At 54.2% G+C, this 23,205-nt stretch overlaps 9 protein-coding genes across 9 annotated transcripts; 5 read left to right on the top strand and 4 right to left on the bottom strand.

The window, feature by feature from the left end:
- Positions 1 to 287: 287 nt before the first annotated feature.
- Positions 288 to 2,330, bottom strand: BDZ83DRAFT_748900 (uncharacterized protein; the record flags this gene model as incomplete). The annotated part of the gene is made up of 2 exons (XM_060513690.1): positions 288 to 1,587; positions 1,648 to 2,330. 2 exons carry the CDS (start codon positions 2,328 to 2,330, stop codon positions 288 to 290), a joined length of 1,983 nt encoding a protein of 660 aa, XP_060368842.1.
- A 797-nt stretch (positions 2,331 to 3,127) lies between these two features.
- Positions 3,128 to 4,863, top strand: BDZ83DRAFT_692332 (Mov34/MPN/PAD-1 family protein; the record flags this gene model as incomplete). Its single annotated transcript, XM_060511326.1, has 2 exons — positions 3,128 to 3,238; positions 3,400 to 4,863. The coding sequence occupies 2 exons, from the start codon at positions 3,128 to 3,130 to the stop codon at positions 4,399 to 4,401; spliced, it is 1,113 nt and encodes a 370-aa protein (XP_060368841.1). The 3' UTR covers positions 4,402 to 4,863.
- A 99-nt stretch (positions 4,864 to 4,962) lies between these two features.
- On the bottom strand, positions 4,963 to 7,656 carry BDZ83DRAFT_569820 (R3H domain-containing protein; the record flags this gene model as incomplete). Its single annotated transcript, XM_060504236.1, has 6 exons — positions 4,963 to 5,694; positions 5,743 to 6,077; positions 6,130 to 6,218; positions 6,268 to 6,600; positions 6,651 to 7,519; positions 7,606 to 7,656. 6 exons carry the CDS (start codon positions 7,654 to 7,656, stop codon positions 4,963 to 4,965), a joined length of 2,409 nt encoding a protein of 802 aa, XP_060368840.1.
- A 1,257-nt stretch (positions 7,657 to 8,913) lies between these two features.
- Positions 8,914 to 10,318, top strand: BDZ83DRAFT_608153 (zinc knuckle-domain-containing protein). Its single transcript, XM_060507465.1, has 3 exons — positions 8,914 to 9,283; positions 9,338 to 9,473; positions 9,533 to 10,318. Exons 1-3 carry the CDS (start codon positions 9,205 to 9,207, stop codon positions 10,233 to 10,235), a joined length of 918 nt encoding a protein of 305 aa, XP_060368839.1. The 5' UTR covers positions 8,914 to 9,204; the 3' UTR covers positions 10,236 to 10,318.
- Positions 10,319 to 11,213, bottom strand: BDZ83DRAFT_608151 (cwf18 pre-mRNA splicing factor). The gene has a single exon (XM_060507464.1). The coding sequence runs from the start codon at positions 10,963 to 10,965 to the stop codon at positions 10,336 to 10,338; it is 630 nt and encodes a 209-aa protein (XP_060368838.1). The 5' UTR covers positions 10,966 to 11,213; the 3' UTR covers positions 10,319 to 10,335.
- Positions 11,210 to 14,086, top strand: BDZ83DRAFT_608150 (uncharacterized protein). The gene has a single exon (XM_060507463.1). The coding sequence runs from the start codon at positions 11,417 to 11,419 to the stop codon at positions 13,856 to 13,858; it is 2,442 nt and encodes an 813-aa protein (XP_060368837.1). The 5' UTR covers positions 11,210 to 11,416; the 3' UTR covers positions 13,859 to 14,086.
- A 1,014-nt stretch (positions 14,087 to 15,100) lies between these two features.
- On the bottom strand, positions 15,101 to 16,005 carry BDZ83DRAFT_569885 (emp24/gp25L/p24 family/GOLD; the record flags this gene model as incomplete). Its single annotated transcript, XM_060504241.1, has 3 exons — positions 15,101 to 15,250; positions 15,369 to 15,674; positions 15,802 to 16,005. The coding sequence occupies 3 exons, from the start codon at positions 16,003 to 16,005 to the stop codon at positions 15,101 to 15,103; spliced, it is 660 nt and encodes a 219-aa protein (XP_060368836.1).
- A 669-nt stretch (positions 16,006 to 16,674) lies between these two features.
- On the top strand, positions 16,675 to 18,630 carry BDZ83DRAFT_748894 (SWR1-complex protein 4; the record flags this gene model as incomplete). The annotated part of the gene is made up of 1 exon (XM_060513689.1): positions 16,675 to 18,630. The coding sequence occupies one exon, from the start codon at positions 16,675 to 16,677 to the stop codon at positions 18,628 to 18,630; it is 1,956 nt and encodes a 651-aa protein (XP_060368835.1).
- Positions 18,631 to 21,531: 2,901 nt separating this feature from the next.
- Positions 21,532 to 22,726, top strand: BDZ83DRAFT_101974 (uncharacterized protein). The gene is made up of 3 exons (XM_060501030.1): positions 21,532 to 21,861; positions 21,945 to 22,255; positions 22,322 to 22,726. The coding sequence occupies exons 1-3, from the start codon at positions 21,758 to 21,760 to the stop codon at positions 22,549 to 22,551; spliced, it is 645 nt and encodes a 214-aa protein (XP_060368834.1). The 5' UTR covers positions 21,532 to 21,757; the 3' UTR covers positions 22,552 to 22,726.
- Positions 22,727 to 23,205: the final 479 nt, after the last annotated feature.

Genomic DNA, 23,205 nt, shown 5'->3' with positions numbered 1-23,205 from the left:
GAGTCAAGGCTATTGGTTTGGTGCAGTCTCCGTCGATGTATGAGGGTATGTCATCCGCTGGATAGGGGCAAAGACTTTGCTCAAAGCAGAGAGGACGATGTGGCGTGAGAAGAAAATGTAACTGATAAGAATGGTGTATTATCAAGAGGGAAATACCTGGCCAGTCTATAGATTACTGTCGTGTAGGGTATACATGTATACTACGGAAGCTCCAAAGAAGACAACTTTTTAACGTCTGCCATAATATGGCAGCAAAACACATATGTCTTGCCTTCTTCTCCTTTTTCTTATACAAAATCAAAGGTATCGCCCTTCTCCTGGATCATCTTGCCCACGCGCTGCGTGCCGACCACACGCTCCAGCTTCATGACGTCGTACTTTGAGAACATGATGCGCACAGCACCCTGTCCAGGCTCAATTCTCATATCCTGCTCGCTGCGCGCGAGGTAGTCGCCCGCGATCTCGCGGTAAAAGATTGGGTTGTCTGGCAGGCCGTACATGATGACGCGCTGGACGCCGCGGATCGGCGTCCGCCGGAAGTGGTGCGCTCGCTCCGTGTAGAGGAGCACCTTGTGCCGGCCCGTCATGAAGTGGGAGCGGGCGCGCGAGGCCTCGGGCACGTCGGCGTACTCGGAGATTGTGCCAAAGGAAAGGGCGGCGACGGCCGGGTTGGCGGAGAAGTAGTTGCGCACGCGGACGAAGTCGAGGTACGAAGGGATGAAGATGAGGGTGCCCGAGGTGTCCCTCGCGCGCTTGATGAGGGAGGGGAGGATGGCCGAGACGAAGTAGTCGAAGCGCGCATCGGGCTCCTTCTCGAGGGAGCGGCACTCGAAGCGGGAAAAGGTCTGGCGGGCCTTGAGGCCGAGCTGTGTCAGGACGCCCGGGTAATCGGCCTGGAAGCGGACCTTGCCGGCCCAGTTGTGGCACTGGGTGCGGAAGAGCTCGGTGAGCTCGGGCGTATTGAAACCGGAGAGGACAATAGTCTGGCGGAAATACTTTGCCTGGTCGTCGAGGTACCAGCTGCGCACGCGGCCAAAGTCACAGCCGTGGGCGTCCTTTGGCTGGAGGTTCATGTGCTCGAAGATGTACTCGACGTGTTCCCAATTCTGCATGAGCTGGGCGTCGGCCTGGTCGACGACGACCATCTCGATGGAGCTGAGAAAGTCGTAGTCCATCTTCTTCTTGTCCTCGTCGGAGCCTATGGCCATGCGTAGGCCGAGGGGACTGGCGAGCAGGATGTCCGAGTTGTAGAATTGCGAAAAGTACTTGACGGTCTTGCGCGTGAACTTCATACCGATCCGGAACATGTCGTCGTCGTTGCCCTCGAAAAGGTCGCGGAAGTCGGCGGGCTTGTCGTCTCCGAATTTGACGTCCTCGTCGGTGTATGCATCGTCGAATCGCTTTCTGTTTTCCCGCTGGTCCGGCGCGCACATGTCCTCGATTGTGTTTGCAATCGTTAGGCAGGACTGTCTTGTTGGCAGTAGGAATAGGATCTTGGGGCGCGTGAAGCCCTGGTCTCTGAGCTCGAGATCGGCATTCTCTTCTCTCGAGAGTTTGTAGTTGTTCTTGATGACTCTGTCTCGAGTCCTGTTTGTATGTAAGCATTTGAAATTCAAGAGGCAAGTTACGTTCAGGTAGGTCCCTTACTTGAAGACGTGGTTGACGGCATGTAAGCATACAAGCTGCCGCAAGCCGTTGGAGTTCTGGGTGTTTCGGTTATCGTACAGCACGTCGTTGTAGTTGAATATCGTTGGGGCAATGGCTCCTTGTAGCGTGTCGAGCGAGCCAATCTTCCTCGAGGCGGTCTCCCGTAACTTTTGCTTAAGTTTGAGGCCATCCAGGCCAGAGATCGGCGAGGGAATCTTCGGGGGATCCGATTCCTCCACTTGAGGGTATGTTACCACCGCCTTTGAAACCTTGGACATCATCCGCTTGAAAGTCCAGTCATTCTTCTGGATCGCCTTAACTCTCTTCGCCGTCACGCCTTCGTCAGGGGTAGCAAAGTGGCTGTCGAACGGATCTGAGGCATCGACGTCGTCTTCATCGTCGCTCTGCTCCGCTTCCTCCTCGAGATCAGCCATTGGGTCTTCAGCCTCCTCGACCCTGTCAACATCTTTGTCCTCCTCCCCGGTCTCATCGCCATCAGATTCAGACTCAGACTCAGACTCGGGTCCAGACTCGGACGCGGTCTTGACGGTGGATTCTGGCTTGCCGCTCTCGAGCTTCCGTCTTTTGGCACTTGGCTCTGAAGACTCCTTAAAACCCTGGAGAAGCGCCATGTAAGGCCGTGTATTTTGAGGCTGCTCATTCTCATCCTCATCATCAGACATGGAGACATCAGAATCTTCCTCTATCTCGGAGTCTCCCTCTTCTTGAGACTCATCATCCGAAGACCTGACGGTGTTAGATTTTCACAAATTTTCACATAATGTTTGGGGAGGTCAAACATACTCTTTTTCTTCCAGACGCGCAGTATCGAACCTCCTGCCTCCTCTTCCTCTACCTCGGCCTCTTGAGCCACCTCTCCCTCTTGCGCCTCCTCTTGCACCTCCTCTGCCACCACCACGGGTACCGCCTCTGCTTCCTCCCCGGAATCCGGCCCGACCTCTACCTCTTGGGCCCATTATATCTTACTTTCTGTCACTGAAAATTTTGTGTGAATACAGAAAGATATGAGCTTTCGAAAAACAGGGTACAAAAAAAAGTTGTTCACCGAAGCAAAACTCATTCACTTGGTCGACGGGAAAAAAGTTGTAAGTCGGCCATATCAGCCTTGCAGAAAATCCCACACTGGTCACTAGCCACAGCGGGGCACATACGCCACAGAGACCGTTATCTTGTCTTATCTTAGCGCGCACAACCCAGTAGGGGCCAACCACAAATCGCAAAATCGGCAAACCGCCCACTAGGAGAAAGCGAAAGAGTTCGACGATTTTTTGAAGCGACCTATCGCGAAAAAACGCTCCGACCAAAGACCCCAAACCCACTCTTCAATTTTTGGCCCGCGCATCACCACCAACCCGAAACCCGCCCTCCCCCTCCCCTCCTCTTCTCGATATCTCCTCCTCAACCGCAGGTCTCCTCCCTTCGAAAGAACCTCGACGACCCGAGATCCAACCTGCCCAGCATGGCTGTCGCTGAAACTGAGAAGTTCCTCCACCTCTCGCGGCCCATCGCGCCGGCCACGATTGGCATCCCAGGCAACATTGCCCCGCTCACCGTCAACATCCAGCCCCAGGTACGACACCTCTTGCTACGCTGCAGGACCTGATATCATTACCCGAGACATGTCATAGACCTTGACAAAGTCATGACATATATACACATCCATCATCAACACAGCTTACCCCCCGTGGGGAATCCCAACTACTCGTCGCTAACCCCACCTCCCCTTTCCAGGCCATCCTCTCCATTCTCGACCATGCCGTGCGAAGAGACATCCGCGATACGCAATCAACCCGCGTTATCGGCGCCCTCGTTGGTGTCCGTTCCGAAGATGGCACCGAGGTCGAAGTGCGCTCCTGCTTCGCCATCCCCCACACCGAGAACGAGGACCAGGTCGAGGTGGACGTCGACTACCAGAAGAACATGCTCGCCCTCACCCTCAAGGCCAACCCGCGCGAGTCCCTGTTGGGTTGGTACACCACCACCCACGAGCTCAACTCCTTCTCCGCCCTGATCCAGAACTTCTTCGCCTCCCCCGAGACCGGCACCTTCCCCCACCCCGCCGTCCACCTCACCATCAGCACCGACCCGACCTCCGATATTGAGGCCCGATGCTACATCTCCGCCCCCGTCGCCGTCAACGCCGAGCGCGCCGCCGAGAGCTGCCTCTTCATCCAGGTTCCCCACAAGCTCATGTACGGCGACGCCGAGCGCAGCGCCCTCGAGGCCATCTCCATGGCCAAGGACACCGAGGACCGCACCGCGCCCGTCGTCTCCGACATTGAGGGCCTCGCCCGCTCCATCGAGTCCGGCGCCAACCTCATCGAGCGCGTCAGCGACTGGGTCAACGGCATCCTCGACGAGGACGAGGAGCCCAACCAGGCCCTCGGCCAGTACCTCATGAACGCCCTCTCCCTCGCCCCCAAGGTCGACCCCGAGCAGATTGAGCACGACTTCAACAACCACATCCAGGACGTCCTCATGGTCTCCTACCTGGCCAACACCATCCGCACCCAGATTGACCTGTCGCAACGGCTGGCTGTTGCCAACCTCACCGGCGGCGAGAAGGACGGCGAGGGCAAGACGACCGAGGGCGGCGAGAAGGGCGAGCAGCAGCGGGGTGGTCAGCGCGGCGGCAAGCGCGGTGGACGCGGCGGCGGCCGTGGTGGTGGTGGCCAGAGGGGAGAGCCCAGGGAGCCCCGCGAGCCTCGCGAGCCGAGGGAACCTACCGAGTAAAGAAAAAAGGGGCAAGCTAATTTGTTTTGAAAAAAGAAAAGAGAGAAACTCCCTCTTAAACACGCAAAAGCCATGTGGAAGAGAGGATGGAACCAAACTTAACCCCCCAAAAAAGGATAACAGGAGGTCGAGAAGTTGAAAGAGACCTAGGACAAGCTAGCCCGCGATGCTGGGGAATTTTCTGCCGCAAGGTTAGCAAGCATGGCATCATGAGGAACCCACACTTGATAAAACCATCATGGCGTTATGGCAGTGGCAGAATTAGACGGCCTAGGGTAGAATGCGCTAGGCAGTTGCAATGATGATTATTCACGCTTTCATGCAAATATTCAACACACACGCACACACACACACAAGAGACGTCTGTTCAGGATGCGGCGCATGTAAATTTGGAAAAAGGTTTGAGTGATAATTAAGGTGCGTAAGTGTTCTAGCATGCAATAGCCTACATGATCTGATGCCATCCTATCCCTCCTGTGTAAACGCCAGTATGCTGTACCTTTGAAACCCCTGTACGCCGTTCATTCTGCCATGGACCGTCCAACAACATCAAGCGCGTACCTAAATACCCATGTTTGGCTTTTGCGGCAAAGTAGCAGGGTTGCCGTAGTGGGGCAGGTGGCTGAACGTCTGTCCAGCCGGACCCTGAGGGATGGCGGGTTTATTGGGAATATGAGGGGAGGGGTTTTGTGGGATGTGTTGCGGAGGATGTTGAGGGATATGATGAACCGGTGCTTGAGGCATAGGGTTCAAGTGATGAGGGTGCTGGGGCGGAGGCGGGTGGTAGGAAGGAATCGAGTTGTTCGATCCTTGCCTCGCCATGGCATAGCCGTAAGGTGCTGGTGGTCCTTGTTGCTGGTAGCCGGCGTATGCCAGATGAGGTGAGCCGATCTGGGGGCTACCATGGTGAGATCCAGGAGCACTGAAAGGCGGCTGTGGTGGCTGCATCGGAGACATGCCACCCCCAGGAACGAATGACTGCGTCTTGGGGTTAAAGGCGTGGCGATTGTAGCTGCCGGGGATGGGATGCTGGCTCTTTGGGTCGTTCGGGTTGATGTTGGCCGGCAGCTGCCCATACATGTACGGAACAGTGCTTTGACTGGGCGGCGCTGACATGCCTCGAGGGGTGTAAGCCGTGGCATTAGCCGTCGAAGGTGGAGTCATCGGCACCGGCGCGGGTCCGAACCCTGGTTGTGGTTGCCAACCTTGCTGTGGAGGAGTAGGGCCAGAACCACCATAGCTCCTTGCATTCGGAGGCGCTTGGAACTGGGCCTGATTTACCGGAGGCGGATACTAGCCCCGATCAGCTTCATGAAGTTGAGAACGGAAGGGCTTGCTTACCGGCGTCATGTTAGGATAGCCCGCATTGTAGCCCGCGTTAGGCATCATTGGAGCAAATGTTTGCGTAGGTGTAGTATTGTAAGGGGCTGCGGGAATTTGGTTGGGATACGGCTGCTGCACTGGCGCACCATACTGGTTTGCCACAGGAACATACTGAGGTTGAGGCACCCAAGTCTGTTGCTGCGGGCCCCAGTATGGCGTGTAGTTGTGCCTCGAGTCGAAACTGTCTGAATCATCCCGTCTCTGCTTCCCAGTCTTACCCCGTTTGCTGACAGCAGGCTTCTCCCTCGCAGACACGGAGCTGGCACGTGAAACGCCATTTTCAATTTCGTTATCTTGGAACGCGATTAGTGGCGGCCCGAAGGAAATGTTGATAGTCACACATACCAGGCGTAGATTCGCCAGTCTTCTCAGAATTGCCGAATATCCTCTCTCGGGCTTGCTTGTACGCTTCTTCACGCTGCTCTCTCGACAATCTGAACGAGTCAGCAAGTTGCAATCGTTCGAGAGGGTAGGGTAAAATACTTCTGATTTGCCGCAGCAGACTTATCCTTAGAGTCACTGCCGGTCTCAGACGTGGCCTTGGATGGAGAAGCGCTGTTGCTACCGAATTCCCCATCCTCCCCACGTCGCATGATCTTCCGCGGCAGGACCGCTGGAGGAGGAGTCGTTTCGGCATTGGTTTCTGGAGCAGCGATACTAGCAAGCGACTCAGGTACTCTGGCGTAAGGGGTTCTGAAGATTCGAACAGATCCCACACGAGCTTCATACTGATGCGTCATGCGGTAGTAGTCGGCCAGCTTATGTGTAAGCATCCTACAAAATGAATTTGAAGGTGGAAAGTCCATGTATGGGTCTCTGATATCGCTGTTAATGACTGCACATGGTTTCAATCCGTGGGTACTCACTTGGAATTTTGAACAAATTTGATCAGTTCGGCCTCCAATCGCAACAGAAAAAGCCGATCCTTCGGGGAAGCCATAGCCTCCAAGAGCTTTTCATCCGGTGCCTGTCCATAAATGGTATTCAAGAGATTGGCAGAGTCGGGGAGATTGGCGGACAGAGCGTTAGGGATAGGCATCTGTGGTTGATCTGACGAAGCACTCTGCGGTGTAATCATGCCTTGGCTTAAAGAGCCGGAGATGGGTTGGGCGAGACGGCGGTCGGGCATGTCGCCAAGCTGGATGATGCCTCTAGCACGCGCCGCAATGTCGGAACCCATTCTGGAGTTTGGTAAATTTGGCCCTCGGAATGAAAAGGAATCGTCATCCTCTGCAGCGGCGGCTTTGACGCTAGCACTGTCATCCGGCCTCAGGGATTCCTTCTCGTCCAGCGCAAAGGTCGTTCCCGACGTGATACTCTTTCCGTCCAGACTGGGAGGCTTGGTACCGAGCTCCGAGCTGGAGTCAGCTCTCTGGGAGTCGTCCGATCCATCCTTGGTTATAGATTTTGATCGATCAGCGTACGAAGGGCCCGTTCCGTTCACAACAAGGCTCGGTGTCGGTTGCCCAATGCTCAAATCCTTCAATCCATCCAACACGGCACCGGTCGCATCGGGCTTCTTTGATATGGTGGGCTCGCGCTTAGCGACAGACGGCGCAGACTTCGTAGAGTTCATGATTGCGGATTGGCGAGTATCAACTGCGTCTGAAGTAGCAGACGCGGTTATAGAGGCAGCACCGTTAGGAGAAGCTTGGCTGGGGCGGGCTTGGGCTGGCGCAGCAACTGGTCTGACGGTAGTGACGGGTTGGGAATCTTTTGATGCCGATGCAGCAACCTAGAATAGCGCAGAGATTGTCAGCATTCATCACTAGGCAACTACTGAGCTTCGGGAACGAGGGGTAACTCGGGAGCAAATCGCACCTTTGCGAAAGATGGCTTAGGAATGTCAGATGACATCTGAGTTGTAGCCATAGCCGGAGAAGAGGTTCGGAGGATGGCCCAACTTCAGCCGTGGGTAGTGAGATGGATATGAAAGTCGTCCGCTGAAGGAGCTTCGCGCAGGTAGGATGGTAGGCGCGCGACGAGACGGAATAAGAGTCCGGGTCGAAAAAGGATTAAAGACGAGGTCCGAAAGCAAGGAACAAACTGGATCAAGGCGAGCCTGCAGAGGAAGAAATACCGTGGATCATCGTCGGGACGAGGTCGTCATCGTAACTGTTGTGTTCCTGAATGTTGGATGAATGATGGACCCAGTTTCTCGTTGCAGGGGAGAAATGGGAGTTGTCCGTTGCGTGTTTCGTCGTCGAATAGATGTGCGCCTGAGTGACTAACCGTCAGTGGTTGTGGGAAAGGTTTGGTTGCAGGAAGCTGGTAGATAGTCGCGCAGCGGTTGAGACGAGGCGACGTGAAATTTTGGCGGCCTGCGAGGCGGATAGTCCGTCACGGGCTTGGGGGAGAGGGGTGTGGTGTGGGTGGTGTGGTGTGGTGCAGACGATGGTTTAAGGTAGTGGGAGGGAATTGGCAGAGCTGTGGTGTGTGGGTTTTTGGGATTGCGCTGCAAAGGGAAAAAGAGGATGGAGAAACTGGAGAACGGAGCCAACGACTTCTCAGCTTCTGGTTCACTCACCCTGGGTAAGTTGCAGTGCGAGATCAATCACTCATGCACCCCTCACTCGCTAAGTTGAATAGGTACTAATATCCGTAATCCGATGACAACGCTATGTCTCAATCTCTCACTCGTGTTGCGTGAGGCCCTCTCATACACATGCGGATACACACACTCTCTCTCTCTGTTCTCTCAGTTGCGAGGTATCTCCGGTCGCAGAGAGGTAGTAGAGAACCTTAGCGAGAAGCTTCAGTGTTGGCAACTCCCAATCGAGCGGACAACGGTCTCAAGTCGATAAAAGTGGTGTCAGACGGCTGCCATCCCCTCCGCAACCTCTTGTGGGACGTCAGACTGAAGAGTCGGGTATGATTGGGAATGCAATACGGGAATTCTGATGAGCATCAAGCCAGTCTCGGGCCTGGGTAGGGTGGGTTGGTTGGTGAAAGACAAAAAAGACCAGAGGCTGTGCCGAGAGTGGCTTAGTGCCGGCAGATTCCTAACGGAAACCTTAGGTTTGTGGCTGGTGCATCTGGGGCTGGTGCAGTGTTTCCGATCATTTCCTCTGCCTTACGTAAGCGTCTGACTTGCTCATCGTTGGAGCCAAACCTCATCCCTCTGTCGCTGAAGTTAACCACTTTCGACAGAGCTGGTTACAATTGTAATTCAGCTGACAACTGCGAAACACCAAAACAGCCTGTCGCTAATAATAAAACACCATCGTTGCACCAAAGTCTCGCGTCCCAAGCGAGGAAACGGAAGAAAATCTCATCTGCTTGATCTCACCATATCGGACCATCGATCGCCATCCAGACTTACAATAGTACGATTCCAACAAGGGCCTGATTGAATACGCCAGCGCAACGACGGCTATTCAAATTAAGACAAACCCTTCGCTCAAGTAGCGAGTTCATTCAATGCACCCATACAGAGGCCGTGGCGGGCCTCGCCAGTCCACCCCAGCAAACGTCCAATGTCAAAAGTGTCTCAAAAGAGATAAGTCTACAAGCTAACCATACGTTGCAAACATCAAGCTGACTCTCACAGAACGTCACTACTCTTATGAGTGCAAGGAATCGGCTACGGCCCGACCATACGTGTCTCGGCCGTCCCGAACTCAACAGCTACGCAACCCGAAGCTGATGCCCAAACTGACAAACGATGCGCCAGATGACGCGCAAAGAAAGTCAGTTTCTCACCTTCGTTTGTATTTCATGTGTTCAATGTAGCTAATTCGTGGAGTAGAAAAGGAATCGCTGACGAGGAGCTCGCGAAGAAGGAAGCTGAGAGAGCGAGAAAGAGGGAGCTAGACGAGAGAGACGACGAACTCATTAGGCAAACAGAGAGTAAGCGCAGACGATCCGAGTCTGTTGACTCCGTTTCCACCATCTCAACAAACCGCTCTGTCTCGCCTCCACCTAGGCGGCGCTCACCATCTCCCGCCTCTGCTCCGCGGAGACAGAGGTCGTTTAGTCCGGAGAGCGACGACGGTCGCTCTGTCTCAAGAAGGTCACCAGCAAGCAGACGTACTCAGTCTCCGCCTCGACGCCACCAGAGATCACTTTCTCGGGACAGTGGTTCACTCGTCGGAATCCAAGAGCAAAACTATCGTCAGAGGGATGCGGATCACGCTAGACAAACGGCTGGGGGTCATGCGCGCTACTCGCCCGATTCCAGGGATTCATCCACCTCCGGACGTGGTGGGGATGCTGTTGGCCGCAGGCGGTCGTTGTCCCGGTCCCCCAACCGTCGTGGTGCGAGGCCACAAAGCGGCCCAAGTCGACGTGCTGGCATAAATGACGGATATCGAGAAGAGCCTCAGCCTACACTGGGCCGAGGTGGTGGGAACCAAAGGCAGGTTGGTGGGTCTGAGCGACTGCCAGAACGAGAGCGCAGTCTTAGTCCATTTTCTAAGAGACTGGCATTGACACAGTCCCTGAACAGGTAGTTATTGGGTATCAATTATTCGTAGGCCAAATGGAGTCTATGCCTGCTCCCGCAACCGTAAAATACAAAAGCGTTCTACTACTCGCGCCAGGGTTTGCTGCTTAAACAGCCAAATCTTCATCCTCCTCGTCGGCATTCTCTCGTCTCTCGTCCTCTTCTTCCCTCTCGCGTACGCGCACTCCTTCCACTAATGCGATACCATCAATTCCAGCCGCGTCGCCCTCCCTGCTCCCAGCATCGACTTGTTTGGTCTGTGTAGCCGCTTTCTGAGCCCCTGTGATGCGTTCTCTCACCAGCTTCGCAATAGCATTGTCCGTCCGAACGTTGAGAATGTCCAGCTTCTTCTCCAAGTCTCTCTTCAGGTCCCAATTCGGCTTTTTCGGTTGAAGCTTGAACAAGTCGATACCCTTGTCGTCCTGCGCGTCTTCGGCTGCTTTCTGCTTCACATCCTCCTCAATGTCTGCCGCGAGCTCTTCGAGTGTGGGATTCTCTAGGTCTTGGGTCGGGGGCGCCTCGAAGCCAAGCTTGGGACCACGCGTTTCTGGGTCGTAGTTGCGCCCGGAAAGGTGCAGTTTTGTGACGTCTGGCTCAGTCGGGGGCGAGGCTGCGCGTTCTGACTCTGGCGCAACGATCTCGTCCGCAGGTTGTTTTCTCTTGAGGTTCTTGAGCTTTGCGAGGCGCGCTTTGCGCTCGTCTATCACCGCGCTAAGGGTGGCTTGGGAGCTCGACATGATGCTCTAGCTGAGAAGGCTTATCGCAATGAACAATATTGTGGTATGTCGGTCGGATGTTCCTCGAATTGGGGTATAGGTGAGGTTATGGCTTTTGGTGAGCGCGTTCAATCGAGAGTTTGATGGTTGAAAGTTCAAGTTCGGGTCGTAGTGGGGCGAGCCATTGCTACCCGCGGGATACTTCTACGAAATGCGCTAGCGGACGCACGGTCTTTCAACCTTCAAAATCGCATTTAGCTCGCCAGGGGTCTAGGAGAAGCTACCGTCTGTCGCAAAAAAATAAAATACCTAAGACTCCAGTTCAACGTCAAACTACGGATATCTTACCCCCAATGCTCCAAGACAGTTAACGAAATCACGGTCGCGCCGTCGTCGCTCGAATGCCGGCGAAGCTATACCTGTCCGTAACGACCGGAAGCTCTGGCTGTAACGCCCTGATATTACACCTGCGATGTCGCACTCCTTAGCAGGCCGACAATGTCTACGACACATCCGACAACGCGGCAACCTCGCAGCGAATAATTATATCCAAACCTCCTTCCAAGCTCGACCTAATACCTCTTCCGCTTTAGGACCCTCCATAGAACGGCCGTTTCGCATTCGCAAAATAAAAAGATTAGTCGAGTCGGGATCGAGAAGCGCGCCAACGCCTATCGGAGCACCCATCAATGCCGAAGCAAGCCGGAGACGAACAGAGTTCGCCTCCAAAAACATCGACACATGGTCACCTCAGAATGGAGGGGAGAGGAAGAAGAAATATGAGTTCACATCAGGAAATGCCGACACATGGATTTCTGAGCTCGTAAAAGAGAGGAAGAGAAGATACCTGGAATATGGGTACCTCCGCCATCGCTTGACCAAGAAGGAGTTGAAGGACTTTGAGAATTGGAAAAACGACTGTAAAAGGCTGTACGGATTTGCATCTTTCGGCGAAGGCTACAAAGTTCCAAAAGTCCTCAGCTGGATCCAAGACCGTCAAGCCGTTGAAGACGCAATCGAGCAATGGCCGACTTGGACTGAGGAGCAGAAGAAGACAAAGTGGCGAAAGCTCATGTTCTCTGCTTTATGGTCTTGCCCTGATCGGGCTGCAGCCATCCTCGAAATTACCACCCGCGATATCAAGCCGCCGGGTTACGCCATCAGTGATGCTATTCACTTCCTCGCAAAATGGCAAAGTCAACTATCCAAGCCTGAGTTTACTGAGCAGAGAAGGCATCTCTGCAACGTGGTCGTGACGGTCTTTGAACGTCTACCTGCGGCCTATATTCCCCTGAGGCAAAACACCATCTACATGCTGACGCATGAGGCAGAATTGCCCATCTTGATTGCCCTTTATGATTGTTGGAGGGGAAAGGATGTTCAACTCCACAGCAACACTCTCCAAAACATGGCCAGACGACTTGCAGTCAGCCCCCTGCATAAGAACTTGGCTCTACAGATGGCCATCGAGTCTATCCCAGACCAAGGTGTTGATCTCGACTCAGGCCTGTGGGCATCTTTGTGTACCTCAATCTTGAGTCTGAAGCGTGGCCAAATCAAGGTTGACGACGGGTTTTCAGCTGCGGACGCATTCGTCACCCTGATAGAGCACGGCTTTGCTCCCAATATGGTACACTACACGGCAGTGATCAGGTCGCTGTGCCTGACAGATCAAAATGAGGTTGCAGAGGAGGTCTTCCAGGTTATGCAACGGCACAATTTTGAACCAGACATGATCATGTGGTCTACTCTGTTAGATGGAGGAAAGCGAGCTCTTTCACCGTCGAGTATCGAATCTGCCGTCATAGGAGCTGTCGAGGGCAACGAGATTGATGTTCCCTTCTTCAACGACCTACTGATGTGTCTGCTTCACTTCTGCAAGTGGACGCCCGGTGTCATGCCGGCCTTTGGGCCAATGTTACACTTCTACTCAAAGGTGTTCCATTTGGCACCATTACAGGCTCTCCTTCCTGTGGACTTATCAATGTACCTCGAGGGTCAGGAAGGTCTGCAGATGCCAGCCGACTGGGAGTTGGCTCGACAATTATTTCCGGCACTCGACAGGGCCATGTCTGCCGTCTATGAGAAGATGGAACCGACGAGTGCCACCCTGAGCATCATGTTCCTTGCATACGTGAGGAGCATGTCGCAGCCCATCAACCTCATTTCGCTATACGCGTACCTCAGACAGGAGATTTTGAAGGGCAGCCCCAGCGCTACCAAGCTGGTCCAGGAGAAGGGATCATTCATGTACGACGTCCTTATCAAGGCGCTCTGCAAGCACCCAGGCATGCTCCGTGCCGCGTTGGATATTGTCGGCGACATGCTCAAGTACACGCTTGAAGAGCGGAGCAGAGCAGCCGACGCAGCGAAGCAATCCTCGAAAGGCAGAAGAGATAGCAGGAGAACCGAGGTCAAGGAGACCGAAGTTCAACAGACCGGGGCTCAAGATAGCCAAGCACAGGAGAGCAAAGTCCAGGAGAGCGACGCCAAGGAGACCGAGGTTGCTCCGGCGCCACTGCACCCTGCTCCCAGCGTTTTCACCTGGAGCATCCTCCTGCACGGCTTCAGCAAGGAGAAGGGATCCGGTGAGCGAATCCTCGCCCAGATGCGCCAGCACGGCGTCGAGCCGAACTTGGTCACCTGGAACACCCTGATCGCGGGCTACGCCAGGGCCCAGGACGTCAACAAGACGGTTCTCTCCCTACAGCGTCTCGAGGCCTCGGGCCACGAGGCGGACGACTTTACGCTGCGGGCATTTTCTCGGCTGGTCAACAGGGAGCTCGCACTGCGGAAGATGGAGGACGCCCTGACGCGGAGGGCGACGCGGGACGAGATAAAGAGGCTTGAGGAGCAGAGGATGGCGGAAATGCCGCTTGGCCCTGAGGTGAAGGGGAGGCTGAGCGTGCTGTGATCAGCGGGCGATCAAAATGGCTTTTGGAGCTGACGAGACGTTTGAATTATTTTTGAATGGCAATATACCCACTCTTCTTCTTTATTCCAGACGACGAACAATTTCCGTCTCTTGTAGTTTGTCTGTGACTCAGTGTTTGCTATGAGGCTTGTAAAACTACTTTCCGAGCTTCACCTATGGGAGTGTGTCAAAACCTTGGATAAGTACAAGTGGTATTCCCAGTCATGCAGCTAAAAGTGACTTCGAAAGGAAAAGTACGATTCGGTGCACTTGGGGTTTAATAGAAGCTTGGGAGAATGTGACAAAGCCGCTAGCAAGCATGAAGCTCGGTTGCTTCATGTCTCGACAGCGATCGCCAAGACTTGATTCCCCTTGTGTGGGTGGTATATATATACATGGAGGTTATTGTATGTCTCTACCACTTCTGTACCGTGAGCCTCAAACAGATTACGAGGTCGACATCTCCAGTCTATGGCTGCACGACGGTCTGGTAAAACACAACTTAGGAATACCAGCCCGATTTCACATTTCATTCCGTGCTGTTACCATGTACCCCCCACCCCCATCCCATCTCACATTCGTTCTTTCCTACCTCCAAGCACTGCTCAATCCGGTTCTGCTACAGGCTTTCTCAACTTTTTCACTAGGCCTTAATATCACTTACTGGCAATCGGATGAGACAGCCCTTGCGTATTGCCACTCTGGAACGGTCTTGTTTGAAGTCCTCCAACATAGTTGTTTGTGAAGTTCAATGATGACAAGGAGCTCAAGTACCTTACTACGAGCTGAGTTTCACGTGCGGCCGGGCTTGCTATACCCATCCCATCTGATAATGGGCACGTATGCGGCGCATTTAACTATAAATGGAAGCTTTCTATCAGACCAAATTGGTGGACAAGTAGTTGGGAACTAGCCCTTTCACGAGACTGGAGAAATATCGCGAAATGTGACTTTTGGGGCGCACAATAACTGGACGCCTCGCCGCGCAAGACACAAGCAAGAATTCTAACATTCGACGTATGCTTCATTGACCGAGCCTCGCTTTTCGTAGCTACAATTGGTGTGTATATCATTACAAATCCGTTGCCCAACCCCTGGCCGCAATGGCCTGACGCAATGAGCAATTTGGAAGCCTGCCTCCCTCTTGAAGAGGCCTTTACCAAGCACTGAGCATGGCCGATTGACCCTTTTCTGCTCTTGGGGAACGCAACAAGCACGCCCAAACCCGTTTTTTGATTTCCCTTATGTGAGCTTCTGCTTGATGAAGAATGACCGCAGGTGAGACAATTGCCAGGTGCATGTAACAGCGAGGACGGTAAGCTGGATAAGCATCCATCTGATGACACGGGCGTTGGTGGATTCGGACTGGTCTCTGAACTCGGCTTCGCGTTCCTGGTTCGTTTTTATTAGCATTGCATGGTACCTTGATACACCATTGGTGCGCCATTTCTCCCTTCCCAAAGATTGAGAGAGAAGGTTTCTTTCTCGGCTCTGATGGTGGGAGACTTACACGCTGGAAGACTTGCTCCCTGCGAATATCCTGCAGACGAGCGTTGAGGTCCTTGACGCGGGTCGCGATGTCCTCAAGCTTGCTCTTGTCGGAGCTCTCAATCTCGGTGCTCTCGCCAATAGCAAGGTCAAGTGTCAGACGGATGCCACCGTTGTGGGAGTGGAGCGAGAGCCAGCCGGCGCGGCCAGAGGTGGAAGACGGGGTGAAGCAGAGCATGTGGTCGCCGGCGTCGGCAGCCGTGAAGGTGAAACGGCCGGATGCCTGGCCGCGCTGAGAAACTACACGGTGGTCGTTGTCGAAGGTTTCCTACGTGGTGGACTGTCAGCGTGGATTTCTTCCTGCTCTTTTGGGCAAGCCAGTGAATGTGACCCAGGTGCCCATAGCTATATGATAGCTCCAAAGGGGGGATGCAAGACAAAGGGGGTTGACTTACATCAACGGAAATGTAGATGCTGAGACCATCGTGCTTGGCCCACTGGTTGATCCGGTCGTCCCACTCCTCGGCAGTGTAGTGGCCAACGACGAGCGTGTCCTTGGGGAGCTCCTCGAAGAAGCACTTGGGCGAGGTGCCGTCGATGTAGAAGTACAGCGCCTGGGCGACTGCGCTCAGAGAGAGCAAGGGGAGAAACGGCCTCATATTGTCGACGACGGAAGCTTAATGCGACTGATGAACTGTAGGGCGAACCGTAGGTTTATCGGGGCAGGGTCGATTCGAATTCGCGGTGCTCGTCGTCTGTCGGCTGTCGAGGGGGTTGAATTGGAGATGCTTCGTTTCTTCGAGTCGACAGCGCCAGGTCAGCCAGTTCGCTCGGGTATCCACATTAAAGTCCCAGGGTGCGCGGGAGTAACTTGCAAAGCTGCCACGTTCGAAAAATTGGTGGTGGAACAGGGGTGGCATTGGCCACTACCTCTTGGGACTTGGGGGAGCAAGTGGATCACGTGCGATCCCCAAACGACAGACTGCGCGCCTACCAATGCGACCTGCGCGTCCAAAGAAATGTACCTTTTTGGGTTCGAGATTTCGGAGACGTCGAAGAATAGAAACAATCCTCATCCTCCGCCTTTCTTCCGCGGAAACCACTCGAATGAAACCACGAAGACCACTGTAATCAACGAAACCTTCCGAAAAAAAGACTCCATGATACCCGCTTCCTTGATGCATGCGTACAACCCAGCGATAAATTGATGCCATCGAGCAGACTAGTGGCAATCGTCAATCGAAAATTAAAATCCGCCCTTCCGACCGGTCGCGCAGCATCGCAACTACTTTCCAGCCAATACCTCTTCCTCCCTACCAACCGCGAGAATGACGTCCTCCGATGTGCGAGATGTCCTCAATCTCCCCGACAGCCAAGCAGGCCCCCGACCCGCGAAGAAACAAAAGACATCCGGCGCACGCCCGAATCTTAAGGGTCTCGCTCGTGAGGTTCAGAATTTGGGCGGTGACAACCCAATCGCCATCGTTCCCGAGGTATCGATCTTCAAGAAGCGGCGATTCGCAAGCAGGAAACCGGCGACAAAATGGGAACTTAAGCCCTTCACAAACTCGGCACGGGGCGACAGCGGCGCATTAGTGCTGAAGCACTGGAAACGCAAGACACCGACGGCTACGGAAAATGGGCATCAAAGCGGTGACGCCGAAATGAAGGATGCTGAAGGAGAGCAGGCGGCGGCTAAGCCCGAGAACTCGATGTTTGCGAAGTTCAACGTGGAGGTGGATGTGCCGCAGTACAGCGAAGACCAGTACCGGACGAACCTGCAGAACGACGACTGGAGCAAGGAGGAAACAGATTACCTGCTTGGGCTGGTGAAGGACTTTGACCTACGGTGGCCGATCATATGGGACCGATACGACTATTTGCCAGAAGCAATCAACGGAGAGGCGTCGGCAGACGGGGACGAAAGTAAGGCTATCATCCCTGTGCCGAAGCCAAGGACGATGGAGGACCTCAAAGCGCGCTACTACGACGTTGCGGCAAAGATGATGGCGGTGCAGAAGCCCGTTCAGTATATGACGCAACCCGAGTACACCCTCCACGAGCTCATGGCCAACTTCAACGCCAATCAGGAGAAACAGCGCAAGGATTTCGCCAACAACGCGCTTACCCGAAGCAAGGAGGAAGCCAAGGAAGAGGAATCACTACTGTTGGAGATCAAGCGCATCCTCGCGCGCAGTGACCGTTTCAACGAGGAGCGTCGGGAGCTCTACAACCGTCTGGATTACCCACACACTGACCAGGACATCAGCGCGTTCAAGTCCAGTGCTGGGTTACAAACTCTCCTGCAGAACCTGATGAATGCCGACAAGTCTAAAAAGCGGAAGTCGCTCATGGCAGCGGACGGCGTCAGCCCCTCCGCGCCCGCGGGTCAACAGCCCGCGGCTGCAGCGACAGCGACCGCCGCGTCAACAGACACCAAAGACCGCCGCGAGAGCATCGCTGCTGCGGCGGCTGCGACCCCGGCGGAGAAAACACACAAGGAACCTCCCAGCAGCGTCGCGCAGACGCCGACGGCACCGGCAGGCGGGAAGAAGGGACAGCAGCAGCAGGAACGCCGCAAGCTCAACGATGCCGAGATGCATGTCTACGGTGTCACGCACCACGACCGCCTGTCCAGCGGACCAACGTTCCGCTACGAGAAGATCAATAAGCTCTTCACACACAAGTCGAACCAGCAGCAACTGCGCATCATGAACACGCTTAACGAGCTCGACATCCCGCCAAGGCTGGTTATGCCGACAGCACCGGTGACAGCCCAATACGAGCTCCTGCTCGGCGCCGTCAACAGTCTGCTTGATGCTAGAAAGGTCACGGACAAGATTGACGCCGAGATCAAGCTCGAGCTAGCCAAAAAGGCGGAGCGCGAGAAGGCGAACCAGCCAGAGCCGGATCCAGCTGCTGAGAAGAAGGAAGGCGATGGCCAAGCCCAGTCTACGGAAGAGAAGAAGGACAAGACCACCGCAGGGGGCGAGGGCGAAGGCGAAGGCGAGGCAAACGCCGAACCTAAAGCTGCCGCCGAGCCCTCCAAGGATGATGAACCTAAAACCAACGGAGACGCCGGCGGTGGGGAAGCAACTCCCGCTGCGGATGGGGATAAGGCTGCTGCAGCAGCTGCTGCGCCGGCCGCGACGGAGGAGGGCAAGGGGGACGTGGAGAAGGAAAAGTCGGCGCGGCCGGGGAGCAGTGGGGCAACACATAAACGGAGCGCCAGCGTCATGAGCGCCGGAGGCGAGGAGAAGAATGCCAAGAGGCAGAAGAAGTGAAGCAAGTGAAGGTCATGTACCGTCAAAGTACCGTCAGACAACCAGGTACTTTGCCTTCTCGCTACGCAAGGCGCTACGCGCCGTGGACGAAGATGGATGAAGTGCCTTACGATATGTATAATCACACACACAATTGAGATTGAACCTCGAAGGAGTCATCTCCGCGCATGACCAACCATCCCCCTTCCTCTTAGACCGGGGGGACGTGAAGGGGAACGCGAGCGCGAACTGTCGGTGTATGGACTATTGGTCAATAGGGCCGCGGCAATGTTTTGGAACCAGGACTTGGGAGTGTGGGTAAAGTTCATTGGGTGCGGTTTAGGTATCGAGGCAGAGTGACGCGGGAAAAGCCGCCGCCTCTACGGAGTATGTCTGGAGTTAGTGGGAAAACATGTACAAAAGCATGAAACAAGGAATATGAGAAACAGGACTGCTGCTTTTGCCTGACGTTGCTAGGTATCTTTGCTTCACGTGTGCGATGTGACCGGGGGTATCTCTGGAAGATGTGCCCATGTCTAGATGATACGCCCTTGTCGTAGTGGGATGAGGTAGCAATAGGAAAGGAGGGTCATGAAACAAGAAAAAAAAAACGCCGATAGGAATGCAAAAGAACCAGAGACTGGCGGTGGGCAATACCAAGATGCTGCATCTCGAGGTAACCTTGTCGGTTTCGCCCCGCGCTTACACGTTTGTTTGGACATCGTGTAAGTTGCTGTTGCTGTTACAACGATATCATGCCAGGGGTACGGAGTACGGAGGAAAATTTTGACAACTCAAAAGGGGAGAAATGGAATAAGTCTCTGCAGTTCGTTTCTTTTACAATTACGATTGCGGCGTGAAAGAGGTGGTTACGAGAGATAAGGGACCCTTCGGTGTAGGGCAACCCATGAAGTTCAACGCAGGACGTGACGTCTCATTAAGCAAGATGCAGCTCATAGGCGGCTGCAGGTGAGGCTAATCATCTTAATATAGCAACGGCAGCTAAAAATATCGACGTGGAGAGCGGTTACGGTTGGGAAAGGTGACTGATCATGGCATGCCGCTTGCCTTGGAACCGGGTCATGTAGTTTGCTGGAAGGGTGAAAGGGGGGTTTATGAACGCACGAGGCTGCCAGGGCCCTTTAGATCTCCGAACACGCCTGTGACGAGACTGGCTAGCCCAATGATTGGAGGCCAATCGAGATGATGTCGGTGAAGGTCTTCGTGCCACGATCGTGCTTCTACCGATTTCAAGGGTCCTGGTTTTTCTGTGGCCACGGATGGGGGTGTGAGTGGAAGGCCGTCAAGGTTAAGCGGTGGCCGCGTAAGGGACCTAATTGGCAATCTCGAGATCTTGCCTGCAAGGGAAGAAGAGTTTCATACGTATGGAGAGGGAGGTTAGACGAGGTTCAGAGCAAGAGGCGTCGGCGTGACGCCAGGAAACAATGGGCTCGGCTCCGTTTCTTGCCTTGGGTATCCTGGGCGTCGGTTCGTTGAGAGGCTGTCGTCATGCTAGAGAGCGCGGGATGTATGGTCGCTTGCGTACCTTGCAGGGTGAGAAAACTAGAAATCTAGATATGTAGCTACTCGTCCGGCGCGTATGTCGCACAGCGCGGATACGGGGAGTGGGTTGTAGTCAGGCCTTTGCGGAGTGGGAGATCTGCAGGCCGCTCGCTCGGCCAGAGATACCAGGACCAGGAGCGGAACTTGCTGTTGGGTCCGGTAGTTATTATTAGAGTCCTAGGCGCCTCGAAAGTGTAGAAATTCATGGGTTTGAGGAGACTGCCATGCCATGTGGTGGAAGAGAATTTTTCTAGAAGAAGGGCAGTCAGCAACGTGGAGTTTAACGTTGTCGTTTGCGAGGAGAATGAGGGAGCGCTTATGAGTGGGCGCTTAGTTGGAGTCGAGCGACACCATTGGCTGCAAGCCAAGCTGGTGTAAGGGTTTGTGTGATGGAGCTGCGATGTTGTGCATGGCGGAGATCTTGACACTTCTAAGATTAGAAACACGTCGGTATTTCTGACAATAAGGGTCATCTCTTGGACGACAATGAGTTTGAAGATGACGTCTGAAGAGATATGGCAGAGAGATATGAGGCGTGATGTGGTGAAGTTGCGAGGAGGTTGACGGGAAGTCGAGAGCCTGTCCATGCTCACCATTTAATTGGCCACGTGATTAAGTACTTAGGTAGTAGACTTTTGCTCGAAAGTTGAAACCGAACAAGAGAGCCAGTGTATCCACCTGAATGGCACAATCTCCCAAGGCCAGGGCTCAGTTGTTTTCACAAAGGCTGCGATGATCGAGGACAATGAAGATTAAGGTATCCGTAGTTTGCGGTGGAAGAGATTGGATCGACGACACAACAGACAGGGCACTCCTTCCCTACGCTTGTGAAGTTGAAGAAGCCATGGTTTGCATCGAGTTGCGGATGACTAAGGCAAGATACCTTAGTACTGCCTGGGTACCTATCCTTGCCAAAGTAGGTAGAGTGCCTTCTAGGCAGTCGCGGGCCGAGCAGTTAATCTGTGGAGGTGCCTTTTACTGCGGGAGTCTCGCAACAGGTAGTCATCCTGATGGGAGCCTGGGGAAGGAACAGATCAGAGGCGGCAGAATAGGGTAGGTAGAAAACAGGCCGGGTGCTTAAGGTAGGCTCATGCCTGCACAGGCAAGTTGTCAGTGGGTGAGGTGAGCAGGTCGACGATTCGGATACCTCCTGCCGCTTTTACGGGTGCTCCAGCTGGCGGTTGGGCAGGTGGGCAGGTACCTGGGTCCTTCCGTCAATAGGAGCTGTGAACGGGGCAGTACGGATAGGTTCCTGACATGGAAGGCCCCTCCCCCTGTCAGCGCGCTTGAATCTCTACTGCGGTAAGCGGGCTCGGTAGCCCCCAAACTGCGGATGTTCCGTCGCCCGTAAAGAACCAACAACTGCAGGCCCAGTCCCAATGTTCCATTGCTCTCGCCAACGTCAAGGATTTTTCTCGACGGTGCCGAATCGTTCATCGCGCCTGTGCGACCCTCCATTCTGTCCCGTCAGATTATTTGCCAGACCCTCGTCTCCCAAGACACCGAGACTCTCTCACTCTCACTCTCTCTCTCTCGCGCACTCTCTCATGAGTCACTTTGGACGCTTTCTGTTCCCTTTCAGCAAATGCTGCCGCCCCATCGGGCTGCTATCGCAAATGAGACACATTTCCCAACTTCGTTTCGGCGGCTTTGGACCAACCACAAGCTAAGCATCTCCATAGAAATGTGGTAGGCCTGACATTTCTGCAAATTCTGGTCCGCATCCCTCAATCGTCTGCTGAAATCGAACGCCGTTCGTCGTCAATGGCCAGGAATAGCAACATCGTGCAGGACATTGGATGGGACGATACGTCTCTTGCGGACGACGACTACCTAAACAAGAATCAACACAATCCCATCCAGGCGCCGTCTTGTTTCCAGCTCTCGCCTTCCCCGAGCCGGCCTCGAATCTTGGTCCATACAGTCCCCCTCATTTTCTCATACCGCAGTCAATCTTACTCTAGCCACCTAACTGTTGACCTGCCTGCTATGTATCGCCGTCACATCCAACACACTCAACCGACGTCTGGCCGGCCGTCCACCACTCTGGCACTCTGTCTCGGCTCCCGCCATAGGTCGACAAGTATGTACACCTATGCTGCCATGCCCCTTTACCCCTGCCTCTGCTTACCCTACTTTATTGTCACAGTTTATCTCACCTCCACAATCCCTGATCAGTTGGTGACGGCACAATGCTACAGACGACGGACCAGGGTCTTAATTCTCGACTGCAAAAGAATACCTGAGTCCCTGACTTCTCTCGTTCTCGAATCCCGTCGCCCCGCTTTTGTTTGCTTTACCAAGGTTCCCTCTTGGACTCGCCGCTCTCGCAGCTCCCTGCAACCTCGGTCCTCGATTTTGCTCCATTTCAACTCTTGATCCTGCGCCTTTCATCCCCGCTCGCCCAAAGTCGCCCCTGCCTACTACGTCGGAGGAGACCAAGATGTGCCGCATTTGCCATGACACTCGACGCGTCGGCCGTGTCAATTCATTTTGGATCTGGCGAGACGGCCTCCTAACACGAATAGCAGTTCGGCTGGCGGCCCAGAGGTTCTGCACTGTTTGCTACCGTTGCCTTTCTTCCGTGCTCCACATCGCGGTGGTCATTCCGCATTTGTCTGATCTTTCGATGCTACAGCGGATACTGTCACACAGATGAACAACGGTCAACCAGACACAGTCCCGGAGTGGGAACCCCCATACGGCAAACACATTGCACCATTGTGCTGATGCTCTCAAACGTCTTCCATTTCGCCCCTCGTGCTTCTCGCTCCGGCCGGCCCCACGAGACGACATTCCCGCAATTTCTGGTTAGGCTTTCTTCATTACCGAGCGACCAGGCAAAGGACTCACGAGCTCCACCAAGGCCAAGTTCGTACGCATACGGCTACGAGTCTTATCAATTGCATACTTAACTTCGAGACAGTATCGTGATTCGTCACGTCGATAGACGCAAGCCGAGGCTTTCTAGAGGAACTTAGCTTATACCTCGAGGAGAGCGTCTGCTACTAAGTACATGAGTCGGGTGATATC

This window comes from Colletotrichum acutatum (genome assembly GCF_030867785.1).
Source record: "Colletotrichum acutatum strain CBS 112980 chromosome Unknown BDZ83scaffold_15, whole genome shotgun sequence".
In the NCBI taxonomy this organism is placed as follows: Eukaryota; Fungi; Ascomycota; class Sordariomycetes; order Glomerellales; family Glomerellaceae; genus Colletotrichum; species Colletotrichum acutatum.
The sequence above is the reverse complement of the archived record's forward strand: the minus strand, read 5'-3'. Positions and strand labels throughout refer to the sequence as shown.